At 36.0% G+C, this 25,718-nt stretch overlaps 1 protein-coding gene across 3 annotated transcripts in view; it reads left to right on the forward strand.

The window, feature by feature from the left end:
• NCKAP1 (NCK associated protein 1) overlaps nucleotides 1-25,718 on the forward strand; it is a 61,708-nt gene that overhangs the window by 11,812 nt on the left and 24,178 nt on the right. For 2 of the 3 annotated variants that reach the window (XM_075094028.1, XM_075094027.1), the window contains exons 2-19: nucleotides 853-963; nucleotides 11,369-11,461; nucleotides 11,638-11,694; nucleotides 12,684-12,826; nucleotides 12,910-13,000; nucleotides 15,172-15,309; nucleotides 16,049-16,097; nucleotides 16,555-16,711; nucleotides 17,322-17,378; nucleotides 17,897-17,993; nucleotides 18,224-18,330; nucleotides 19,451-19,583; nucleotides 21,059-21,140; nucleotides 21,589-21,647; nucleotides 22,428-22,573; nucleotides 23,063-23,195; nucleotides 24,935-25,054; nucleotides 25,362-25,501. In XM_075094028.1, coding sequence (XP_074950129.1) covers nucleotides 853-963; nucleotides 11,369-11,461; nucleotides 11,638-11,694; nucleotides 12,684-12,826; nucleotides 12,910-13,000; nucleotides 15,172-15,309; nucleotides 16,049-16,097; nucleotides 16,555-16,711; nucleotides 17,322-17,378; nucleotides 17,897-17,993; nucleotides 18,224-18,330; nucleotides 19,451-19,583; nucleotides 21,059-21,140; nucleotides 21,589-21,647; nucleotides 22,428-22,573; nucleotides 23,063-23,195; nucleotides 24,935-25,054; nucleotides 25,362-25,501 — 1,913 coding nt within the window. The remainder of the gene's footprint in view (nucleotides 1-852; nucleotides 964-11,368; nucleotides 11,462-11,637; nucleotides 11,695-12,683; nucleotides 12,827-12,909; nucleotides 13,001-15,171; nucleotides 15,310-16,048; nucleotides 16,098-16,554; nucleotides 16,712-17,321; nucleotides 17,379-17,896; nucleotides 17,994-18,223; nucleotides 18,331-19,450; nucleotides 19,584-21,058; nucleotides 21,141-21,588; nucleotides 21,648-22,427; nucleotides 22,574-23,062; nucleotides 23,196-24,934; nucleotides 25,055-25,361; nucleotides 25,502-25,718) is intronic. The other variant, XM_075094026.1, reaches the window with a different exon arrangement.

Consider the following 25,718-nt stretch of genomic DNA (forward strand, 5'->3'; position numbering starts at 1 on the left):
CTGCTTTTAGTGTGTTTCTCCAAACTAAATGGTATAGCATGGCTCGCTAGTCAGAGTAGTTGAGAAGTAATGTGTCTGACAGCATGCACTGTAGCTGGCAAAAGTAGGTGCTTCGTCAGTCGTTTGTCCACAGAAGCTGTTCTGATATGTCTATGTAAGTTATTTAAGAGACTTAACACTTAGTTGTGACTTCTGTTCAAACCAAAATTTAATGAAATTTCTTGATTGCTGCTTTTAAAGCACAGCCTATGCTACTGTAGGAGTAAAGAAAAATGAGCAAAACTTGAGTCCTTAATCTAAGGAAATAGGATACTTCAGGCAAGTACTGGTGGTTATATTGCGGGATGGAAAACTGTCTTGCAGTTAACAATTTAAAGAAAAATTAAATGCAGATTGGTGGTGGGGCTTTTAGTTTTGTTTCACAAAGGGTAGTTTAATCATTTAATGTACCCAGCACTGTCCTCCACAGATGATGACATGATTGAATTTTCTAACAGTTTATTAACTCCAGATGAATACAACACTACCTCAAACCAGGAATAGCGTTAAAAGGAAACAATTTTTTTTCTCCTTTTAGGACTGATTTTTTCCCCCCCTCACTGCTGTTCTGCACTAACTGCTTTGATACTTCCATGCATCTTTTTCAGTAGAAGAGCATCTCTGTACTGTTGCCATTGCATATTTCAGCTGTGACAGTCCCTGCACTTTGCCTTTCATTTTATCACCTGCTCACTAAAAACAAACAAACAAAAAAGAATCTTTCTACTTTGTCGTCAGATTTGCAACTGTCACTTAGCTTTAGATGGATGATTGTGTTTTTACTTCATTTTTTTTGTTGTATTTTTTTTATAGGCATGCGGTGACCCAAAAGCCAAACCATCCTATCTTATTGACAAAAACCTGGAATCTGCCGTCAAATTCATAGTCAGGAAGTTTCCAGCAGTAGAAACACGCAACAACAATGTAAGTAACTAAATGGCTATATAAGTGTTTTTCTCAATACCCTTCAGCACTTGTTGCTCAAATCTGTGAGGTTTTATGTGTTCCTATAAAGCATCTGATGCGGACGGTTGCAATTGGAATATAGTTGTTGATTGAAATGTCTGGCAGGATGCTTTAGAAAGAACTGTCTCCAAAGAGAGAGTATCAGACTTTAATTCTCAATTGGTTTTGTTAGGCTAGGGCACTTTCTGGTTTTCTTTTTGCCTACTCTCTTCTCTTCCATTTCAAAGAATTGCCAATGGGAAGTAATGCTCAAAACAAACACGCCTGCCTTTGACAGCAGAAATTCTTGGTGACCAGACTGATTGCAGACGGTGGAATTTGCATAACTTTGTGATGAGACCTGACCAGCAGATGAATAAGAGGCACCTGACTGCAGAGTGGGAAAATGTGTTTGTACTTTACAGGTGCTCATACCTTACAGGTGCCCTTGCCTATGGGGTCAGTCCCTGCAGGAATAAAGAATGCTTTAGTATGTAAGGGGAAACCTTGTGAAGTACAAAAATACAGAAATATAATTGTTTTCTCTTCAGGTGTAGTGAGTTCAGTTGCAGTAGGAAATTATTTTTCACCCTCCTGAGTGATCCATTATTGCTGAATTTGACTTTGTAGCATTCTAGAGATAATTCAGATTACAGGTAGGCTTTTTGGCAGGTGATGTACACTTGTTTCTGTTTCAATTTGAAAGTCAAGGGAAGGATTTTTATTTTGCCTGCTTAGACTTCTTTCCAAAGGTGGAAAGTGGAGGTAGGTGTTGGGTTTGCATGTTCCCTGCATGCAACTACTTGCATGTGTGCTTGAGAGGTTTAGGCTTGCTACAAGCATTCAGGGTTCTGCAGAATGGTAGTGGTAATAGCAGTGGGAATAATGAGTTTCTTTTTACAATGCCATCTAGAATTTCTATGTAATGTCTCCAGTAATACCAATGGAAAAAACATCAGAAAAACTTTTCCTTGTGGAGGAAACTATGTTAGTAACAATGCTTTCTCACTTCAAAATTTGTACATATTTTGTACTGTTTAATATTGCTCATCTTTGTATTGAATTTGATTGTGTTAATAACTAATATGGCAAGTTCTTTATCAAAGTTACGTAAAAATAGTAAACACTGTAAACCATGTTTGGTCAATGCCTCTGTATGCTTTAAACTTTAGTGGCAGATCTACTATTAAAAGTAAAAGATTACGTACGTGGAATTTGTTTAATGCAGTTGTATGTATGCTCTATATGTCTTCCGGCTGTGGGCTATGCATTTGGAGCTTAACTGATGATAGATATTTAAGAATTTGATACCGTGTAGTTTACGGAAAGAGATCAAAGCTAACTTGACATATTTTGACAATCGTGGTTTCTCAAACAGGACATGCTCATGATGTTTTGTCATTGCCTTGTGTTTGTTTACCATAAGCCAGCCAGGCCTGTGTTTAAGCATAGTTATCAAAAGCCTACCCTCTCTATGTATGAGCCCAGTTTGAAGTAGGGATTTTGAGTTCTAGTGATAGACAGCTGGGGTTTCCCTCCCAGCAGTCAGAGCTGATGGCAGTTTGCTTGTCTTAGTTATTTACAGATGTTTTCCTGTAGAGTGTTGTATCTCCCAAAAGAAACCTTTACCCATAACAGATACCTAATGAGACAAAAGCTGTGTCATGTGCGGAGAAACTTCTAGTTTGATGTAAGACAAATTTTTATGAACGTTAGTTTCAAAAAGGCATAAGCACCTACATCCTGGTCAGGAGGATGTTCCCATCCTTGCTCTTTCTTTGTCTCCCTCCTGGGAGCTGGCTGACAACGAGCTCACCATATGTGAGTCCCTTTGGCAGGGAAACAGGTGATCAGAGATTTAAAAGGGCAAAAAGCTGATTGGAACAAGGACACATCAATCAATTAAATATTTAGGAAGGATTATTGCAGGAGAAGTAGTTGAGAAATCATAACCTGTGCTTCCTCCTTGCAGTGAATATTCCAGGACAGCCTTTAACAAAGGCGTTTTGGATTTTGTGTTGAACTGCAACAGTTGCCATAGCTTAGCATTGTGCATCTCTACCTACTGACACGTCAATAGGTATTACGAACTCTAATGTTGCTTGCATTCAGTGAGAGAAGCAGTGATGTCTGCTGTTTGGTTTTTTTGACCTATTCTTAGCTGCTAGTTTATTCTTCTTGTGTACCATCATTTACAGTGTTTTGTGCCTCAGAGGTCAACAACACATTTTATTGAAGAGTATGAACAGTCTCTGCTGTAATCAGATAGGTGCCTGGTCTTGAAAAGTCTGTGTCTTTAGTCTTTTTGGAAACAAGTGATTATGTTACGTTTGCTACTGATAGCTTTTACATCTTTATTCACAAAAAATACAGCTCCTGCTTTAGTTCCTCCTTCAGTGTTTGACATGCTGAGTCAGGCTAGAGTGATGTCTGACAGTTGCTGATTTTCAGCATTGTAGCAAGAGTGAAAGTTTGAGCAGTTCAAACAAAAAATGAAATGCCTAATGAATCTTTGCTGACCAGGCTGAAAAATAAAACAGAGTAGTTCATCTTCCAAATGATCGATTATAGATAGCTCTGGACCTCATCAGTTCATAATTCACTCTGTCCCATTGCCCAGGGGCAGTCCCTGTGATCTCTTACACTTGCCCTGTCTTCTCCAGTCACCACTGTGAGCCACATAATCTTGAAAATGTGCAGTTTGAAGGCTGAGCTCTTAAATGAACTGTTAAGGATCTTGGCCAGCAATGTAGTACTGTTTAATTGTGTATTAAATACCTGCAAGGGAGGGAGTGTACGTAAACAAAAAATTTGAAGGGTTGACAAAGTGAGAAACAAACATTTTAGATACTTTTTATTATTATATAGTTTCCTTTTCAAGTAGGACTCTATCTTTTGTGATTGGGAAACCTTAGTATTTACTTTTAAATTGACTAAAGCTTTCCTTTGAAAGACTTCTAAATTGGAGAAGCCTTCCAAAAAGCTTTATTAGCACCATCATTTTTGGTCAGATCAGTGATCTGATTGTGCTAGTATTGACTCTGGGTAGCATTTATTTATACTAAATTTCCTTGACTTGCTTCAGGAAAAAAGTTCCAAAGTAAGGAGTGCAGAAGCAGCCTGATCTTTCTGAAGGCTTTTTAGACTTCATCCTCTTACAAGGCATGCAGGCAAGGTTCTTCCACTGAGACATCGAAAGAGAATATACCAAACTCCCAAGAAATGTAGTAGGACCCAAAAATAACTCTCTCAGTCAATGCTAACATTTAATGCCATTGTAAAACCAGAAGAAAATACTTCACGATGGGAAACTGGAGGCGCAGGAAGAAAAGATGTAGATTTTCCATAGATTGTGGATGGGGTCTGAAAAATCTGCTGCCTGCACAGGTAAAGCTCTGTGTTTCTGTGTGATGGAGCCAGCCTTCTTTCTGCTTTCCAGAACAGCACATATGTGAAGTAGTGACAATATCTGCCTTCTTTCTTGAACATATGTTTTTCTTTTACTCAGATTGCTCCTCAGCAATTTTCCTGTAGAAAAACTTCCCATATTTTTAATGTCTGCTGGAGAAGCTGAGGCTTAGTCATTGCTTAGCCGTAAGCAGACCACTGCAACGTTACTCAGAGGTTTGTAAGTGTATGGTTAGTGGGAGAAATGTCTGTTTTCCACATACTGCTAATCTTCATCTTTTAGTAGCTACCTTCCCAGTATTGTTCGTATCAGTCCATTGTGTTTTGTATTGACTACACTTTCAGTTTCTTAAGAGATAGTATTTTGGGAGGTTATTTCCCTGATCGACTTGTAATAATTTTCTGCTGTATTATGTCAGCAGGGTCTAGAAATAAGATCATATGAGAGTAGAGTACAAGTGGCACGAGCATTTCCAGCCTGCCTGGGTTAGGATCTGTAGATACAAATTAGTTCACTTTACATTTTATTTACTACTTCTTCATGGGTGTGTTGGCTTTTTTCTTTTAGATCCCAATATATATGTTTGGCCTGCTTACTGTGCCTTTCACAGTTTCACTTCATAGTGAGCTGGTTGCATGGCAAATTAGCTGGATGTGGGAGAGGCGTTGTGGGCACAGTGTGGCTGGACCTCCTTGGCCAAAGCTGATTAGAAGACATTAATGCATGCTTTTACTAAATGCTTTCTTCTATAATAAAATTATTGAAATACGCTCTTCATAACCGATCTTGATTTTTAAGTTGTGATAGGTGCTTCTAGTAATTAGTCTTTTTCAAAACACTTAACTAAATACAAATAATAATTTGCTTTTTGAAGTACTCCTTGCAGCGCCTGTAAGGGGTACAGTGCCAAAAGGGAAATGTCATTCGTTTGCTTGTTTTTAATGAAGCTTTTAATATTGTAGTTTGCACAGTGCTAGTGAAGGTAATTTAGAAATTCTCTCCCAAGGAAAAATTGGTGTCTCAGCCATGCTGCCTCATGTAATGATAATTCTTTTTTCAAAATGATAGGGTAACTTAACACCTACGACCACTGATTTCTTAAGGTTAACTTAAGCAAAGTAACTTAAATCCCCAAATTCACTAAACTTAAATTTTTTTCCCCAGCTTTTTGGAGCTCTGGATCTCTTGTCTGGCAGACTCGATTTTTCAGACACCTGATTGCTTACTTAAGGCATAGTAACTTAGGGGAGTTAATATACCCAACTCACTATATCCTACCATAAAGCTAACTGGGTTCCTGGCCATGAAGACTGAAATATTTTCCAGCTAAGAGGGTGCCATGCTTTCCTTACACACCTGCCTGTTCAACTCTGCTCACTGCTGCTTAAGGAACTTAAAATGCTGAAGGGGTTGCAGATAAGATTGGTTTTCCAAAACTCACCGGGGTGGTACTTTAGTTTATGGGAGATCCCGCTGCATGAGTAAAGCCAGCCGACAAGTAACCAGTCTCTCTTCACCTTTGTACAAGCAGTTATTTCTTATGCTTGAGAATGGGATGTGCTAAGTTTATTTCGGAAGAATCTGCAAAATATCTGCAACAAATAAATTTTATCTACATTTTTACTAAAAATCATTCAGAATTAAAATTGCTCTGCTACTGCCATACAACCATACCTACTGCTCTGGTTTTGTATGCAGTAGCGCGTCTGCTGTCTTCAGTTGTTGCCTGCATAAGAGTGACTTCACGGCTTTAAATTACTTATTCTATAATCAGAGAATAATATGTAAAACTTTTCAGATTAAAAGTTTTTTGAAGGTGAGCATTTTTCATAGCAATTCCAAAAGATAATGTGAAAACTTGAAATATCTTTAAAATGTTTCACCAAACAGAACAGTTGTAATGTAGCTTACCTCTTTTCAAAATCATAAGCGCTATCAGCAGCAATGTTTATATTTATAGCATTACCCTTGATTGTGCATGAATTTGAGATGGAATAGCATCCAAAACCAATATAATTTTTATCATTATTTGTAATAATTATTGTAGTATGGTGCTGTAAGTCAAATCAGTCCATAGGAGTCACTTGCCAAGGTAGACAAACTAGTCACGTACTCGCTCTTGTTGCTTAGTAGTGTATGCAATAACTGCAAAGGAGTGAATGTTGGTAATGCTTAACCTGTTTTCTTCATCCATTAAAACTGAAATCCTCTTTTGATTTGATGATTGACAACGTAAGGGCTTGGCCATTAAAAACCAAAGAAACCAAACCCCCTCATTAATACCTAAACGGTATTTTAGTTAAGCAGTGTTACTGAGATGGCATTCTGTAATTAGTTTTCATGCATTTTAAATTAATAGTTCTTTCATGATTTCATGACGTAAATCTAAGTACACAGGCAGCTAGAGGCATACGTCCAAAACATTTTAATCACAGAATAGCACAGATGAGACTTTTATTCTGTAAATAATTGCCTTGGAGAAGTCAAGACCTGTGGCCAAAGCTTGTATGAAACAATAATATGTAATAAGCCTAGTGTAGGAATTACTATATGAATTTATGTAAAAAAGTGAGAAAATGGGTCAAACGATTCCTTATGACTGACAGGTAGATCAGTTTTTAAAGAGGAGCCTCACTGCTCTGGTTGTCTGCCTTTATTAATAAAATGGTCAGCCCTGGGGACGGCAACAGTTGTGGATGGTCATGGTGGCTATTTCCTTTACAGAAGAGTTAACTTAGTGCTAGAGGCTTGAAAACAAACCAAAAATAGATCTTGCAGAAGAAACATTAGTTAGTAAACATGTTAAATATTCTATTGCATCTTTCTATATGCAGCGTATCACTTCAGAGGCTGCTTTTAATTGGAAATAACAAAACCAAGGACACATCCATAATTTTACAGTTAATGTATAGAATTTAAAACTAATGTTCTTTATCTGATTAGATCCTCTGTCTCTCCCCACCATTCTGCTATGGGTTTTGTAGACACACAACTTTGTTTACAAGTTGAATTTTTAAAATCTTCATCTAAAGACTCTAGAGGTGGCAAGCATAACGAGCATAATAAATGGCAGTAAGAATACTGACAGTGATTATTTACCCCCATCCTCAGAATTTTAACAGTCAGAGTTTGTAATACTTCTTTTTGGGGCTTATATTCCAGCTGGTAAGATTAAGTTGATGGTGTTTTGTCTGAGGACGTTGTAATATCTGTGGTGTCAATTTGTAGAAAAAAAAAATACAAGTGTTTAATGGTCATACTTGCAGGAAAAATACCACACTGGTATAAGAAGGGGAAAATTCCTTTCCTAGCGTCTGTTCATGGGTTGTGAATTAAGACATTTATTCACCTACTACTGCTACCAGTCAAATAAATATGACAACATAGTTACAGAACTACAGTTATCCTCGGGTTTTCCACACTTAAAACTCTTGGAACAAACTTTTCTAGTTGTCTCGTGTTTTTCTTTTGCCTTCATATTAAATTTGTATTTATTCACATTGTTAATGTGCCAGCATCTGTGTCATTACTTTCTTGTCTCTGAGCCATTGTGTTCATGGGAGCTTTAAATGAGGCTGTCTTCTTGCACTTCCTGATTTGTTTTTCACTTCTTTTAATGTGCTTTTTCTGTGTACATAATCAGTTGTGTAAGGATTTTGGGTGTTTAATATGAAGAAGGAAAAAGCACAAGACACCTTGGTAAAGATCAGTTCCTTCTCTTGTGGATAGTGTACTTGACAAAGTGTCAGCTTCACTCTCTGGTATTTAAAATCCTGATTTATAAATAATATTAAAATATGATTGGAGATGTGGTATTTTGTTAATAGACAAAAGAAGTTATTTCAGATATAGCAAGATCAAAAAAACTGAAACCATTTATTATGCTAAACTTTCTACAGCTTTTCATATGTCTTAAATCTAATTCAACTGCTTCGACAAAAATACTGCTGTCCTTGTTCATATAATTTGTACTTCAAATTCTTTAAGAATAAATAAAACACGTCTAACCAATTAACAAGGCATGGTTAGCTATACTGAAAATAATCTTTCAATGCTAGTAATGTTTTAAGAGTTGTTACTTCTGCTTATCCTATTTTAAGACTTACATTGAATATTGCAAGCAAACGTTTGCTGATAAATGGAATTGCAGGCTAAGGAAAAAAAGCCTCAAACCAAATACAAAACAGTGTAGCATCAGCTATTTCTTAACAGCTGTTAGGAAATTAGTAATGGAAAATTTTGTTGCAATGGGCGTGGAAAGAGCTACACCCACATTCCTGAGTGACAAAAATGTATCTAAACATCCAAGACCCTACATGCTGTGAGCTGTACTCTTAAACATCACTGATCAGACTGTGCTCTATGAATTGAACTGTTTGCACAATACTGATTTAACAGTGATTGCAGTTGATATATTGTTTTACTTTGATACTAGTATTTTAAATAAAAGTTTGCTTGCACCCTCAACACTTGGAGTTCACAGAATGATCTCCTTAACTCTGTAAGAAAGCTTTAGCATCATTTAAGTATTTCTGGGGGTACAGATGACTAGTTAACAGTGCACAGCAGTGATTCCCTAGTTCTTGGTTGAGTGTACTGAATACCTCCCTATATTCCCATATTTAAAATACAGCTTCACAGAACCTCTGAAAAAAAAAAATTAATTTGCAGGCATAGTTCTCAGCACCATCTCCCTTTTTGCCGTATCTCCCCACTTCATGTATTGTGGCCCAGACGTGCTGTGGCTTTGAAATGGTCGTGTCTTCCAGAAATGGACACTCAGTTGCTATTTCTTATACCAAACATAGTTGTTGTGTACAACAGCCTATCATCTTGATAGTTTACCTTAGCATTGCACCTTGTTTAGTGTGAGTTAGGATTGCAGTTAAAGCGTATGAGCCGTTGTAATGCTAGTTTTGGTTTTGTTGTCTTTCTGCACTAGAATTATTCCTACATCTGAGCAATAGCACGTGGTCTATTCCTGAAAAATCATGCAAGAGCTCCTCAAATTCATCCAGTTCATGCTTGTGTTAGTTGCACAGAAACAAAGCCTACTTCTGCTTGGTGTTCTAAAAGCAAATCACTTGGAAAAAATAGCTTAAATGACAGGGTCAGGATGAAGACTAAAACCATGCATCTTAGGTGATCATTGTTCATTGTGTAAGAACGGTTGACTGATAAAGCAGCCCTGAAAGTACAAAGCACTCTTTCCTCTGGGGAGGTCCTGAGTATAGATGCAAGTTGGCCTGAAGGTGTACTGGAGCTGTGCAGACCTGCACGAGCTCCAGACTCCACGTGTGGTGATGCTGGATGCTTTGCTCTCTGAGCACAAGGCAGCTAAAGTTTAAGGTGTATACACTGGTGAAGGGAGTGGCAAATTCAGACTGAGGTTCAAAATACAACTCGTAGGACTTATACTTGAAAACAGATGTTGTACAGCAGCTGTTTACATGGAAATAACTTATTTCCTAGTGCATGAGACGACCAGGAGAAGTTAGAGAATAAACACATGTACTTGCACCCATTTTTCATTTAAGTCCCAGCTGATGACTATGTGAAAGAAACTTAACTATTATATAGGGCAGGCATTCAAAGTCAGACCTTCGAAGTTAAATCCTTTGCTTTGGTGTAAGAGTAGGCAGGAGTATTTTATAATGTAGCCATTCCATGCCTGTCTTCCTTGGCTATAATGGAAGTCTTAATGGCTCGAGGCTTCTTCTAAAAATCAAAATCACTTCTAAAAATTAAGAGGAATGAAACAAAAATTATCTCATATATGATACAGTGGTCCAGGAGTGGTCCAGGCAGTCTATTTTTTTAATTTAGAGGAATTTTAGTGCTTTACATAAAATGAAGAACACAGAGCACAGCTCTATAAAGAGGGACATGAAGTGTATTCAGTTCTAACCTCTCCTATGAAAATAAGCTAACCAATTTGAAACAATTTATTTAATCTTTCTTATAATTGATTGCTCTTGCTGAGAAGAAAATCCTATTTAACTTGATCAGTCTTTAATTTATAATCATGCAGCTTTTTGGGAGGCACTTTTTCATATTGAGTGTTATGACTGCTTTAATTTCAATTCATGTATCAGTAAAGAGACTTAATTAGTAGCTGGATATTGCAAGGTAAATAATTGGATTCTTGCAGTTCTGTGAGACTGTGAGATAAACAGAGTGGCTGTTCAGTAACAACTGCTTTTTTGTGTGTTCTTAATTGTAATTAGGTGATTGGTCTGGTTCCTCCAGAAACATTTTGAAAAAGGTGGAAAATAAATGACATTTCACTGTTTAAAAAAATAAAAATAAAATCCATGTGAACTATTTCAGGCCTTTGTATTCACATTTGCCTCTTCCATTTTATCCACCAGTGTCTAAAGCTAGTGTTTTGCTTCTTTTTTTGTTTCTTTATTTTGTTGTTTTTGTTTGAATGTATTATTGTGTTTATATGGAACTGGTCAAAGAACCGTTACTGTATTTTATGTTTGTATCTACATTTTATTTTGCATGCTTAACGTGGCTTTGCCTGGATATTCTTTTTGGTAAGTTCAGAATTTAAAAGCATAATGTTTTTCTGTAGTAAAGTTTGTAACCTGCCACCTGCTTTTCTCCCACCTCAAGTAACGTCATTATTTTTTTGTCATACTGATTTGTGCTCACGTACTGTTCTGCTTTTGCTAACTTAGATATGATAACACTTTTCCTAATTACCCATTTTCATCTCTAGCTGAGCTAAACAATATGACTTTGGTACTAATGTGTACTAACTTGACTTTTATTTTCAAAGTATAGTCGGCAGCTGTTAAACTGAGAACTCTGTGTGTGTTTGAGACATACAGAACCTCAGTCGTAGAAAACCATGTTAAGGCTTCTTTGCATAGCCTGGTGATTACTCTGCACTTCACAGGTATTATTTTTCAGCAGTCTTCTCAAGATCTTCTAAGAACAGTGTGCATGTTTATGTTTCTTTTTTAGCAACAGCTTGCTCAGCTCCAGAAAGAAAAATCAGAGATTCTGAAGAACCTGGCATTATACTACTTCACATTTGTTGATGTTATGGAATTTAAGGTAAGGTATTGAAAATGTCAGTTGTTCTGTCCTTCCAATTATGAAATAATGCTATATAATGAAATAGCTGAACTTGTAGCTCTGTCCTTTAAAAAACCAGCCGTCTCCACCACTAAGCATAGTAAAGAGATTTACTTACATCTTTTTAAACTGAAGTTATTTGTTTGTTTTTCAAGGACCATGTTTGTGAGCTGCTGAACACTATCGATGTTTGCCAAGTCTTCTTTGATATTGTAAGTTTATGGGTTTAAATTTTCAAATACCACTTAAAAATGTTTCTAATAGTTCTGTGCGGAGAATTATGACTTGCTTATGTTAGCCCAAGAAACATGAGATCTCTAGTTATAAATGCAAGAGAAATAAAAACACTGTAATTGTCAGATCTCTAACTTTTTACAAATAGCTTGAAATCAGAAGATAGACCATTTTAAGCAGGCCACTTATGGACAGCAGTAACAGCATTGTCCGTTACCAGACATAAAAATCTTTTGTAATTTTTGCTTTATTGTATCTGCAAGTTTATTCTTAGAGGTTTACTGTTGTCTACTTACTTAAGCTGGTTAGGCTTACAAAACAGGAATATTAATGCTGTCCACCTAAGAGATATGTGAGGAGGTCACTTCTGGTGTTGGCTAAAGCAAGTACAAAAGTAGTTAAAAGTGTTACGTTAAAAAAAACAACACCAAAACACAAAAAAAACACAACTCAGATACATTTTCTTTTTGGTTTCAGCTTTCTTTTCTTATGTTCATGATGTCACTTACTAGTTTTAGTCATTATTCTAAATTTTGGCTAACTTAGTTTCATGCTGTGAAAGAGGAGCAGGTATATAGTCTGTGGAACGATCTCACCAGGCCAGTGGGATATGTGCTGGATTTTTTTACATTACAGGGTCTTACTAAAATATAATTCATTAGGCCAAAGGCACTTGCTGACTGCTTAGTAACATCCAAGAAAAGTTTTCCTATCTGTCAGTTAACCTGTGACACTTGAGCCTGGAAAGATTTATTTGCATGCTTGCTTTCATGAATACAAATGGTTCTGGGGATTTGAGTGAACAAATTAAGATTGTACGAACTCTGTATGCAACTAGAACAAAAACTTTGATCCAGATAGTCCATTGTATTTAAACAAAGTTGAAAACTGGTGGAAAGTTAAGGAAAAAGTTTTATACTTGTTTCTGAAAGTTTTAGAAATATAATTTACTGTTTTTAATCTCTAGACTGTAAACTTCGATTTAACAAAGAACTACCTAGATTTGATTATAACCTACACAACTCTAATGATATTGCTGTCTCGAATTGAAGAAAGGAAGGCCATCATTGGATTGTATAACTATGCCCATGAAATGACACATGGAGCAAGGTAAAAATCAGTTGTGTAGGAAGTGTGCATAATAATAACAACATCAACTACACCTGAGTGAATTGTTTGTTTGTTGCTTTTAGTGACAGAGAATATCCACGCCTTGGCCAGATGATTGTGGATTATGAAAATCCTTTAAAGAAAATGATGGAGGAATTTGTACCTCACAGTAAAGTATGTAACTACTTCTCACAGGAACACAGTAACCTTAATAGAGAGAAGCAGAGATAAAGTATATATGTAAGCGTTTGTTTTGTCAAAAGCCACTAGGTACAAATTTTACAGGAGATATTACTTAGAGTAGATGTCTGGGGCTGGGGGTTGATAGTCTATTCAATAACAGAACCTACAGGAATGTGAGGACCCATTCGTAAGGCTCCATTTTATTCACTAAGGATTAGAAATTGATTAAAAATCAGTTGTAGTTCATCTGAGAATAGCTACGCCTGTGTTTTGTTTTGGTTTGCAGCTTGAAATTGAGATTACTAATGTTTCTATGGAACCATTTTTTTGCTGGTTTCATTCCAGCATCCCAACCATCCTAGATGAATGGGGTTTTCTATTTTGTAACCAAGGGTTTTTCCTTTGGATTGCCCTTAAATGGGGATGCTGGAAATCACCTTTGCCTCTTCAGTAATATCTTCTATACTCAAAAGCTGACATTGTATACCCTGTTCAGTTGACTTCGCTAAGTTAAATGAACCCAAGTCCTTTAGCCTTTTCTGTACAAATGCTTTTAAGCTCTTATTTTTACAAAGCTGGTTGTGCTGCAGATCTGTGATGATTTATCTAGGCTGTATTTTCATGTAAGAATACCATGGAAAAGTGAAGAAAGCCTCACCAAAGTCAATGTATATCCTGTTTATCACTTCCTGTTTGTCAACTAAGCTAGCTCCTCCATCAAAGGAAACTAGATTTGTTTGATCGGTACTGACCGGCTGTAATTTTAAAGGTGTTATTTTCTAGGTGCTTGCAAATTCATTGCCTAACAACTTATTTTGGAATCTTTGGCAGGAATTTAAGTTAAATACTAAGTTATTACCTGACATTTTTAAGGTTTGGGTTTTTTTCCCTGTTTTGAAGTCTAGGTACTCTGTGTGTTTCCCTTCTAGTCCTCTTGAGAGTTTTTTTAATGTACTTAAACTTTTGAAGATAGTCACTAGAAGCTCAGAGAGTTTTTCAGCTACTTCTCTAAGTGCTCTGAAGTTAAATAGTTTTGAATACTTCTCATTTGTCTAAATAATCTGTGATCTTATTTTTTTTATATTTTCTTCTGCCCGATTCCTGTATGGTTAAGACTTGCTTAGCTAGGGATCTCATTTGCAACTATTCTTTTCTTGTACACATTTTAGGAAAGGTGTTTTACTTTTCAGTATTATTTTTGTTTATGCTTTAGTATTTAATAGTGGGCAAATCCTTTCCCTTAATGTTTTGTAAAGCCATTTTCCGGTCTGATTTTTTTTGCTCTTCTGCTTATTTGGTACTAGAGGTATAAATTGGGGTCAGGGATCCCTTCAGGCACCATGCTATAGAAACAGATACTTACATTACGCTGTCGTGGAACTGCACACTTAAGTTGTCCTTCCATCATCTCACTGCTTGCAGTAAACCTGACAGTTGTTTAGTCCTTTAAATTAGCTTCATATTACTTCCCCACCCCACCCCCCGCTGCCCCAGTGACCTTCTTTGCTGGTGTAACACTTAGACCCGGCTCTTGAGGCCTCATACAAGCACCGGTATTGATGCAAAAGACATCGTCTTAATGGATAAGCTTAATCTGCTATGAAGATGCTCCTGTAGACAGTATCTGCTCAAAATAATCATAATTTGCTAGTGAAGAGGGAAAGACGTACTAAATGAAGTGGCAGAGAAGGGAATAACGCAATAGTTAGGATGCTTGAATAAATAATGAACAGCTTTCAGTTGTACATGACAGATTTGTGGTCCCCTGTTGATTTTTTTCTACCTCCTCGAACTCTGAACACAGAGTTTTATAACTCTAAAAATAATAGTTTAAAAAACAACCCAAAAACCCCAAAACAAAACCTTCTGCTTTTCTTAATCCCTCCCTTAGCCCGGAATAGTCTTTTATATGTGAGATAAACTAGATGCAGTTGGTTTTAACCTCAAGTTTCATTTCAGGACTAGTTCAGAAGATGTTCTGATTGCTGTTAGTAATAATGCTGAGAAAACAGCACTACTGATGAAATAGTACTTAATGTCTCTCGGGCTTGGAGTACGGCAGTGTCAATACACAGTTCACAACATGAAGTAAAGAATTCGGTTATTTATTCAAGACTCAACCTTGAGGACATTTTCAGGCTAATCACTGGTCTCATTTTTAGTCCCTTTCAGATGCTCTGATTTCACTCCAGATGGTCTATCCTCGAAGAAATCTCTCAGCTGACCAGTGGAGAAACGCACAACTACTGAGCCTCATCAGTGCCCCCAGTACAATGCTTAATCCTGCACAGTCTGACACAGTATGGCATTTTAATGTGCCTTATATGATAAAGTTAAGCGAGGTTTTCCATAAAATAATGTAGGGATGTTTTGTTTTCTATTTGATTACCTTTATGTGGCTTTTAATCAGATAGGTAAATAGGTTAATTGCAAGAGCTGAATACTTTAGTACGGGGGAAGAGGAGTTCTTATATTAATTAAAGCTTCTGTTGGTTAGCTCATGCCTTCATTTCCAGTATTTGATAATCAAAAGATGAAGTGAAGCAATGTTAATGTCTGCAGCATAGAAGGAAAGAATGCTGTGTACTGCCTCAGATGTTTGTGGGCCAACAGACTGAAAATCAGAACTGATACTACCTTTAAAAATTTTACTATTTGCATTTGCTCTCTCAGTTGTGATACGAATGGTCATCTTTCTGAAAAAATTCAAGCATTAACATCTGTCAGGTTGCAATTAGTATACATCAAAAGCCTTACGTCTTTAATATTCTTAAATACAATTTTTGTTGAAGCTAAATGTTTGTCAAAAATTGTTCACTGGTTTGTTCAAGGTATCAGAGGGTATGGAAGCTCATTTAATGTTCAAACCCTCGGTTTCTAGAGGGATGAAACAATGCTCTGTTAGTAACCAGAAGCAGTCTTCCATGATTCATCAGTGTTTAAGACTTTATTTGTACCTTTTTTCTAAAACGTACTTCTCCTGAAATGTATTGTCTTTTATATAATTAGTTTGCTACAAATTACTGTTTTTTTCAACAGATGCCGTGTGAATACCTCTCTCTGGATGCAATGGAAAAATGGATCATTTGTGAGTAAAATTTTCTGAAACAGCTCATGATTGTATTAAAAAAAAGTTAATGCTTAAAAGACTGCTTGTTTTTCTGTACAGTATAAAAGCTGTTGTATTCAAATTAGATTCTGAAGACCTTGTTAAATCTCATTTGTAGGTATCATACTTTTATATACAGTGAAGTTGGAATTCAACATATGCTGGGTGGAGTTGTCATCAATTTATTCCAGACTTTGACTAAAAATGAGGGGTTTAGTAATTCCGATGAAAATAGCTGAGTAGTATCAGGATTAAGGAATTCACATTACAAAAAATACCTCCACTAGAATGGTGTGGGGTTTTTTAATATATAAAATTGTTATCCATTAAAGAGTTTATCAGTGAACTACTTAAGAGAAAACGCATAATGACCTCACTGTCTCTTACTGTCTTTGTGCATCTTGTTTGTGACATGCATCAATGTAAACATTTGAAGTTGGATTTATTTTGTGCCATGGAATCCTAAATAGTGATGCTGCAGCTTTGAGCCTTTGGAAACTTGCACTTCAAAGCAGCTCTTGTTTGGCTCTGTTTCGAGATGAAGTATTCCATATTCACAAAGCTGCAGAAGACTTGTTTGTAAACATACGAGGGTAAGTTTTCGTTCTCTTTTTCTCCTTTCAGAACCTCTCTTAAAGTATAATTTCTTGAAGAACTGTTTCGAAAAATGTTACTTCTACTTCATATAAGTTCTGCTTGAGGATAGTCAGTACACAAACATTTCTGCTTAGTATCTTGAATGTTTCTTCAATGCATAACTTGCAGAAACCTGATTTCATAACCATCCATGCCATTTTTATCTCGGTTCTGAAAAAGTCTGATGAATCAGTCTCTAAAATTGCAAAAGGTAAAATCAATGATCTCGCCCACAAATCTTAGTCTAGTGAAGAGAAATGATGTCATGAATGCAGAGTTTGCTTGAAAAATTGCGTGTCTGCCACTGTTTCTGCAATATATCGTATGAAAACACAGGCAGAAACAAAGTTGAGATGTCTACTGGTGAACACCGGGAGCACTTCAGTAGACAGTATTTCCAGTCTGGGTATCCAGTTTTAACATTTAGCTCTGATCAGGGAAATGAGCCTTCTGTGAGCTTTTTACTGTATCCTGCTTGCTACAGCATTGCAGCTCCTCTCAAGTCCCACTCAGTTTTTGCTGAATTGTGCTACTTCTTACCATATTCAATTGTTTGTCACTTTGCAGCTACAATAAGCGTATTAATGACATCAGAGAGTGCAAAGAAGCTGCTGTTTCACATGCGTAAGTCTCTTTCAAAGTTTTCCTGACAGATTTTAGTGTTGGTTTCCTTAAAGTTATAAAGACTACAAACAGGATTTGGTGAATCCTGAATTAGTTGTGCATATTCAAATGAGATGAGGTACTGACTGTTCTTTTAGATCTGAATTTGCTTAATGCGATTATCAATTTGACTTCCCAAGTTTTAGATTATTTTTCAGATTTTCAGGATGGAAGCATTTAGTTTACACTCTGGTTTCTCTTTGTCTAATTACTTAACGTGATTACAAATTAAATATAAATGTTTTAGTGGAGTCATGCAAATCAGAGCAGGGTCAGAGAATTTGGGTTTTAAATTTAACTGTACTTCAGGAATACACAGCATTGGTCATGGGGATGCCAGTTTTAATTGAACGACATACTTTGAGATGCTGAAGTTGGTATGATATGAGCTGCCTACACTTGGACTTAAGTGTTAGGAAAAATCAAATGTACTGTGGTTAGCATAGTGGATGATGATTCAGTTTGTTCTTTTGATGCAGTGGCTCGATGCATAGAGAGAGGCGCAAGTTTTTACGTTCTGCACTCAAAGAACTGGCTACTGTCCTGTCTGATCAGCCAGGCCTGTTGGGTCCCAAGGTAATTACAGTTCTTATGTTTTGCATTTATGCAACTTTTTGTTTCTCAGTGATAATCTGACATCTGGCTTGTTGGGGGGGTGGGGGGTGGGGGGGAAGCCCACACTTTATTCTGAGAGAAAACCTACTTAGATTTTAAGATTCTTTGGTTTTAGAGACTAGTTGCCTCTTAGTATGCACAAGGTGTCCAACTGGTATATATCTACAGGCTTGTGAACAATTCTTTTTCAGGCACTTTTTGTATTTATGGCATTATCCTTTGCTCGTGATGAAATTATTTGGCTTCTTCGTCATGCAGATAATATGCCAAAGAAGAGTGCAGATGATTTCATAGATAAGTATGTTAACAGTTTTTAATGTGATACCTTAAATATTTATGGGAATTTCACAGATGAAATGCATTTGAGGGCAAGGGAATCTTGGGAAATGATGGCTATATAGAAGCATTGGGACAGTTCAGAAAATCTTTACCTGGGAATCCCAGAAACTGAAGCACATTGGTGAAAGTTTGTTCTCTCTAGCAAACGTATTTATAAAATAAACATATTTTATAAGAGTTTTATGCATCTTTTTCCTTTGAGAAAGCAAACCAAAAAAAGATTTATCATGCGCTTTCAGTGTTACTGATTTGCATTGAACAAATTAGTGGCAGGGGGAAGGAAACTGTCAAAAAGCTTGATCTGTAGATTTGTAGAATTTCTGCTGTATTGTAGCAACACTGTCTTTTAAATCAGATAATATTTATTTATATAATACAGCATTGGTGTCGTCATAAACAAGGGAAAAATAAGAAATGGGTTTAAGAGACTTGTGAATACGGATAGGCAAAAAGGCACTAGTTGTCTTTGAGTTGTTCTCAAGGTTATCGAACACAAGATTGAACTGAAAGTCTGTGTCAATACAGGAGTTTAAACAACAGGTGACAATGACACGGCTATTTCTACAGCTGGAGTAGGAAGACCTTGGGTTTTTTTCACTGTACTAGGTGCTAGGGAAGGAGGTACTATAGCCTCTCTGAAACAACCTGTGCAAGTATTCATCCATCCTCGTGGTTTTAAAAAAACCAAACAAACCAACCAAAGCTAACCTAACAAAGAAGCAGTTATTGCACGTGTATTTTTTCAGATATAACCACTTTCTGAGAATTTTTTTTTTAATTGCTCAATTATAATGCTTCTTCAAAAAACAAGTGGATAGGTATGCAAGCCTTTGAGGATTACTGTGAGGGCATCCTAATTTATCTCCTGTTGAGTGGATTTTACCTTGCAGAGAAAATTATCTGTGTAAACTCATTTTACAATGTGAACAAATATTTTCATGCAGAAATTGCCTATTAACAATAGTTCTAAAAGCAATTTATAGGAGGAAATCCCCTTGAGAAGCATTCCACTGATAGAAATGAGATTTAATATTTTGAGTGTTTCATATTTGTAAGATTTTCCTTGTCTTCTTGCCTAGACACATAGCTGAGCTAATATTCTACATGGAAGAGCTCAGAGCACATGTGAGAAAATATGGACCTGTGATGCAGAGATACTATGTACAGTATCTCTCTGGCTTTGATGCAGTGGTCTTAAACGAGCTTGTTCAGGTATGGCAAGAGTGTGGTTTTGGGTTCTCAAACGTACACTTTAAAAAGGGATTTTTGTCCAAAATGACTTTATGAAGTGCATCCTGGTTCATGGAGTTTGAAGAACATGATGGAATAAGACAACTTAAGTTGCTGTTTAATTCTGGGATTTAGTGTCTTACTTTTGGTTGCTATATGAATACTTAAATGTTATTAAACAATGTTATGTTTGGAGTCAATGAAACAGGTACTGCCACTGAAGGAGCATTGTTGAAATTATTTTTCTTATTTAGGCTGACAAAGAAATGATAGGCTTTCTGAACTGTTTTGGTTTTATTCCCTAGTGACCACTAGATGGAGCCCAAATTTTGTGAGTAGGTCAGCTACTAAAACTTGACATGTTTGTATTTTAAGCTTTTGTTTTGTTTTGTTTTCAGAAATTACCTTCACACTTCAAGTATTATGTCAGTTACCCAAAGGCAGAACTGACATCCTTTACTTTCTGTTTAAATTAACTATTTAAATAGTGTAAATATCAGTTCATATCACTGTTGTGGTAATCCTTGCTTATAACTCTATATACTTACACATTGACAGATTTGTTAGTGTGACAGAATGAAATATTTTTGAGATCTATCATCGATTCATGGGAGATGATTTCCTAGATTTGGTGAATGACTTCTAAATGCTGTACAAATGTCATGAATGTTCTGTGTTTAGATAGGATAATCCTTAGGGTAAAACTGAAATAAGATTAATTACAACTAAAAATCAAGCCAAATTTTTTTAATTTATAACAGGTATCAAGCACAAGACTAGACAAACAGTTGAGTGGTAGGGTTTTTCAGACTTAGGGTTAAAATGTACGTCAGTCATAGCTGGAATTATAAGAAACTTCTGTATTGTATTATTTAGTAGAAACATGATCTTAATCAGTGGCTGAAACTGCTTTTCCATGAATCATTGCATTTTGTAAAATTTGAAAACTTGATAGTGTGTCTTTTGGGTGCTATAAATCACTCAAATCAATATTAGTAAAAAAAAAAAAAACCCCAAACCCAAAAAACCTGTTGAGGGAGGGTTTTATGGGAAGCAAAGCGATGCTGATGTAGGCGCCATTATATCCTGTCATGGCCAGATTTTCTGTGCAGATAGATCAGGTCAGAAAAACGTTGGATGTCTGTTGTATAACAGGAAAACGTTTGGTGTTAATTTTGTAGATGACTACAGCCTGAAAACGCATGGCCACATTTACTGACAGATTTTTTCGTTTTGAGCAGATGTTGGTTTGCAAGCAAGCTTCTCTAGGCATTTGTCATCAACCAATGAATTAAAAAGTGAAAATTGTTAAATAACACTTAGAAATATTCCTTTGATTAAGTTAGCTTTTGTAAATTTTTGTACATTTCAGAGTATAGCTGATAAATTGGGCATGAGTATTGACATTGTTTCTTAAACCAAGTTTGAAATAATAATAGCAACAACATTCATTTTAGAATCTTTCAGTGTGCCCAGAGGATGAATCAATCATCATGTCCTCTTTTGTAAACACGATGACTTCACTAAGTGTGAAACAAGGTAAGTTTAAATGAACTTGGAAAAATTGTGACAGAATGGTATGGATTCCTCTGGAAAGCTTCAGCACTTTTTGTTTCATGCAGTCAGTAGAAGCAGATTACTTGCAGAAACTGAATTTGTTCCCTTGTTTCTCTTTCATTACAGTATCTGCTTCTTGTTGTGTGTCCATTTTCCAGGGCAGCTCTATACAGAAAGAGCTTTTGAGGAATGCTATTGGGACATAATCCTACCTTTCAGTTTAGAAAGTATATTAGGCACATTTTCATCTAGATATTTTAATTCCTATTAGTGTGGCTGTGCTGGATTGAAATTCTTCAGTAAAAGCATGAGGTTCAGTACCCAACTAATTCTTGAGTACTTTGGGGTTTTTTAGGAGGTCTGACATAGTATATCTGAATTCATAGTCATTTTCCTAAAGGTTTTATGTTCTGTATTTTTCCCTGTACAGTTGAAGACGGAGAGGTATTTGACTTCAGAGGAATGAGATTAGATTGGTTTAGATTGCAGGTAAGACTTTGAAAATATGCATGACACTTTACTAACTGAGAACCAAAATGTTTAATAAATTGCTGGTCTTCTAGGTTATTCTTACACTGCAAGTGGATGACAGGCTATCTAAGAATAATGTGCTTTCTTAAAATCAAACAAATACTTAAGCAAAAAATTTGCTACGTTTTGATGTAACTTTGCATTGCACACTTTTTGCAAATCATTCTTTGGGGTGTTTATAACAGTTCAGAAATAGAATGTGTTGAGGATGAGCAGTTTGTTGGTGGCTGTGCAGTGTGATTCAGCCTGCCCAGCCAAGGGAAGGCAGAGACTGTTCAGAGAGGAAACCAGGTTCAGCGAGATCACTCCTGTGCATTGCAATGATAGTATCTTCAATTGACTTAATAAAAAGGGGAGCACTGTTTAGACTGTAAATCAATTGTCTCAAGATTAGGTAGACATGTTGTTTTGATATTTTCCTAATATGCATTCTTTTTCTTGCTTTCCAAAACCTGATTGTTAAAGGGGGGCTTACAAGTGTATTTGTGTGTTTTGTTCAATACATTTGGTCTGCAGTTTATCTGTGAATTGGTGTCATATTCAAATGATATTTGGAGGCTTTATTGAAAGGCACTTTTCTTAAGCTATAGTAGAAAGATAAAATAGTCTATCCGCGGTATTTACACAGGTCCTACACATAGCGTAATCAGTATTTAATCTTTATACTGGGGAATAGCAATGGCTTTTGCAAAAAAGCAGCTGTAGATGTAATGTAAAACTTTGCTTGTGTCTTTTCAGGCGTACACCAGTGTTTCTAAAGCTTCACTTAGTCTTGCAGACCATAGAGAACTAGGAAAAATGATGAATACAATAATTTTCCACACAAAAATGGTAGATTCTTTGGTGGAGATGTTGGTCGAAACCTCGGATCTTTCTATATTTTGGTATGTTACTAACCTGACTGTAGGAGCTGTTTATTATTTATTGTTGGGTTTGCCCTTGCAGGTGTAATTTTTAAATAGCAAACTTTTTAGGAAGATAGGCTAGTATGAGAATCAATGGGAATTTCTGGTTTCCATCAGAGTTAGATAAAGCTTTTTCTGAAGATCTGTCATATTCTTCAAGCAGTCAAATAATTGATCTGGGTCCATTTGCAAATTCTTCCTTGTTACATTTTTGCAAAAGGTGTAAGTTTTTGCAGTGCCTATGTGGCAGACATCAGAATAAAAATATGGTAGTAATAATAACGAGAGATGCAAATAAAATCCATAAGGAGTGAATGCAGAAGATAAACAACTTTGAAAACATGATGCAATTTTTTGTATAAATTAACTACAAATCTAACACTAATAGCATATTTTATTTGTGTGAGGTAGAGTTTATTTGCGGCAAAAGTATGTATGTATTCCATTTAAATGTCTATTTCTGATCAGTTTTTATAGTCGTGCTTTTGAGAAGATGTTTCAGCAGTGTTTGGAGCTTCCCTCTCAGTCAAGATACTCAATTGCATTCCCACTGCTTTGTACTCATTTTATGAGCTGCACCCATGAACTATGCCCAGAAGAGGTAATTTTTAAATATATTGTCTTAGTTATCTTCATCTAATTTAAAGTAGTGAGGACTAGAGCTCAACACTGCAAGAAGGCTTTTGTTTATAGCAATATAAGATTGAAGGAAGGAGAGTAGTAAAAAGGGAAGTAAAACAAGTAGGAACCTTCTGATGTGCTTCTTCACCCATAGATCCCAAAATCATCTTCTGAAGTGAGTAGTATTATCTTTGGTCTAAAGAGATGTTAAACTAAGGTACAAATATTAGATTACTTTTCTGGGGTCATTCAGGCTTAGATGCTAATAAATCCTGTATGCTTATTAAAATTTACAAGCAACAGTATTTCTTTCAAATGGTTTATAATTTCATAGTTAGAAAAAGGAAATAGGAAGTTGGCAGTTCTGTATGATTTGCTCTAAACAGTGGTTCTTCAGTAAGATTAAAAAAGAAAATCCTAAGTGATACACAGTGAAATGCTAGCATTTGTTTTGGTCAGAACTGGGTAATGCAAGCCCTCTTTGGTTAGAATTAGAAATTAAAAAATGCAGAATGTTGCTTAAAGAAATGGATCCTTTGTTAATGGAAGTAGTTTGATTCTGAGGAAATTCTTTCTCTTTTTGTTGTAATGAAATGTACTAAAGGATTTATTTCCTTTCCTGTGTGTCCATTGACTTTGGAATTACTCTGGGGATTAACTTAGCCAATTTTGTGTAGTGTTTATGAAAGTGGATTTTCATTCTTAACAGTACTCATCTGAACACAATTAGATAAGATGTATTGTAATATGCACCATGTTGTTTTTTCTTACTTAAACATTAAATCCTCTTCTGCTGAACTTCATCTCAATATATATCTATATCATTATTTTCCCTGTATACTTTGCTTTAAACAGCTGCAAACTCTATTTATACTAGAAAACCACTATAAAGCTTCCAGGAAAGCTTTCCTTCAGGATGAGAGACGTCTTTCAGGACAATTATAGTAACAGTAAGGAATCAGTAGCCAGTGTTCACTGTGCACTACTTACTGTGAATTCAGCTGCAGCAAGCACATTTTGCCACAGCCAGCAGAACACTGAATTCAATATCTGAATTGTATGACTTGGTAACTATTATAATTTTGGAAAAATAATCTTTGCTGTACTGTGTACAATGTGTGGTAGTGTGGCTGTTAGAAAGTAAACATTAGTGGTGAAAGAATGATTTCATTGAGACAGAAGGCTATGCTTGTGCAGATCCAATGACAAAGGAACTGAATCCAGAAATTAATGCAGTAGAGCTTCACTATTGACTTTTTCAGCGGTATGAATGACACTGTGCTTTCTCTATAGCTTGAGTTGTGTGCTTCTTTCCCCTCTTAGATTTAGTACTGGTACAAATTAATCAAGAGGAGATTCACAGAAACCTTGAGTATTGGATGCTTTTAGGTAGATTCGTTCCAAAATTAAACGTGAAAATCTAATTTTCAATATTTACTTTGACTCCTACAGAAAATGTTTTGCAAAATATAGTAAGCAAAATATTTTTAATGTTAATATGCCATTTTGACTTCAAACACTTCATGGTTCAGGTTGTTTCCAGCAAAAAATAAAATCCTGGAGCTGAGACTATTAAGGACTAAAGAATTTATTATCTCTTGTACCCCAGTACTATGACTTAGTGAACCATTAACTTCAGTACAGCATGTGTGTTGTCTGAATATTGTAGGACTAACAGGAAACTGAAAATAATACTTCCTTTATTCTCCTTTTTAACAGCGACATCATATTGGAGATCGTAGTCTTTCCTTGTGTAACATGTTCTTGGATGAAATGGCTAAGCAAGCTCGAAATCTTATCACAGACATTTGCACAGAACAGTGTACGCTGAGTGATCAGGTGAGTGTGGTTGTGTCTATTCTTTTATTTCTCCTTCGAGATTTTGTAGGTTGTTCAACTTTCTGAATTTTTATGATTCTATTTTCTGTTTACCTTTTTTCACCTGTTTTGGTGAAGTTTTCTGTTTATAAAATGGAATGTGGCTTGAGGAAAACTTTTTATATTAGAATTGTGTGGTTAGTAGTTAAAGGAAGACTGTGTTATTTGTGTGATGAAGTCTCCACCTGGACCATAAAATGATTTTGTATCTCATGGCTGCTGAGAAGTTGGATTTTAATCTGGGAGGCTATTTTTTTTTCTCTACTAGTTGCTGCCAAAGCATTGTGCCAAAACCATCAGTCAAGCAGTGAACAAAAAGTCAAAAAAACAGACTGGAAAGAAAGGAGAACCTGAAAGGGAGAAACCAGGAGTAGAAAGCATGAGGAAAAACAGATTGGTTGTGACAAAGTAAGCCTCTTCTATTCCTTTCACCTAGAATCCTAAGTCAAAACACGTGTTTCACATATTGAATGCTTCATGCTTAATTTATCTGAGTAGGTTTAACTGATTGTAAATATGACAGCTTTGTAGTTTGTGAGCATGTAATACTTCTGTGGCTTGTATAGAGACTGAATTCTGTTACGTAGAGCAATAGGAATGTGTATCTCTTGAACTTACCCCCTCG

Source organism: Phalacrocorax aristotelis, chromosome 5 (genome assembly GCF_949628215.1).
Source record: "Phalacrocorax aristotelis chromosome 5, bGulAri2.1, whole genome shotgun sequence".
NCBI lineage: Eukaryota > Metazoa > Chordata > Aves > Suliformes > Phalacrocoracidae > Phalacrocorax > Phalacrocorax aristotelis.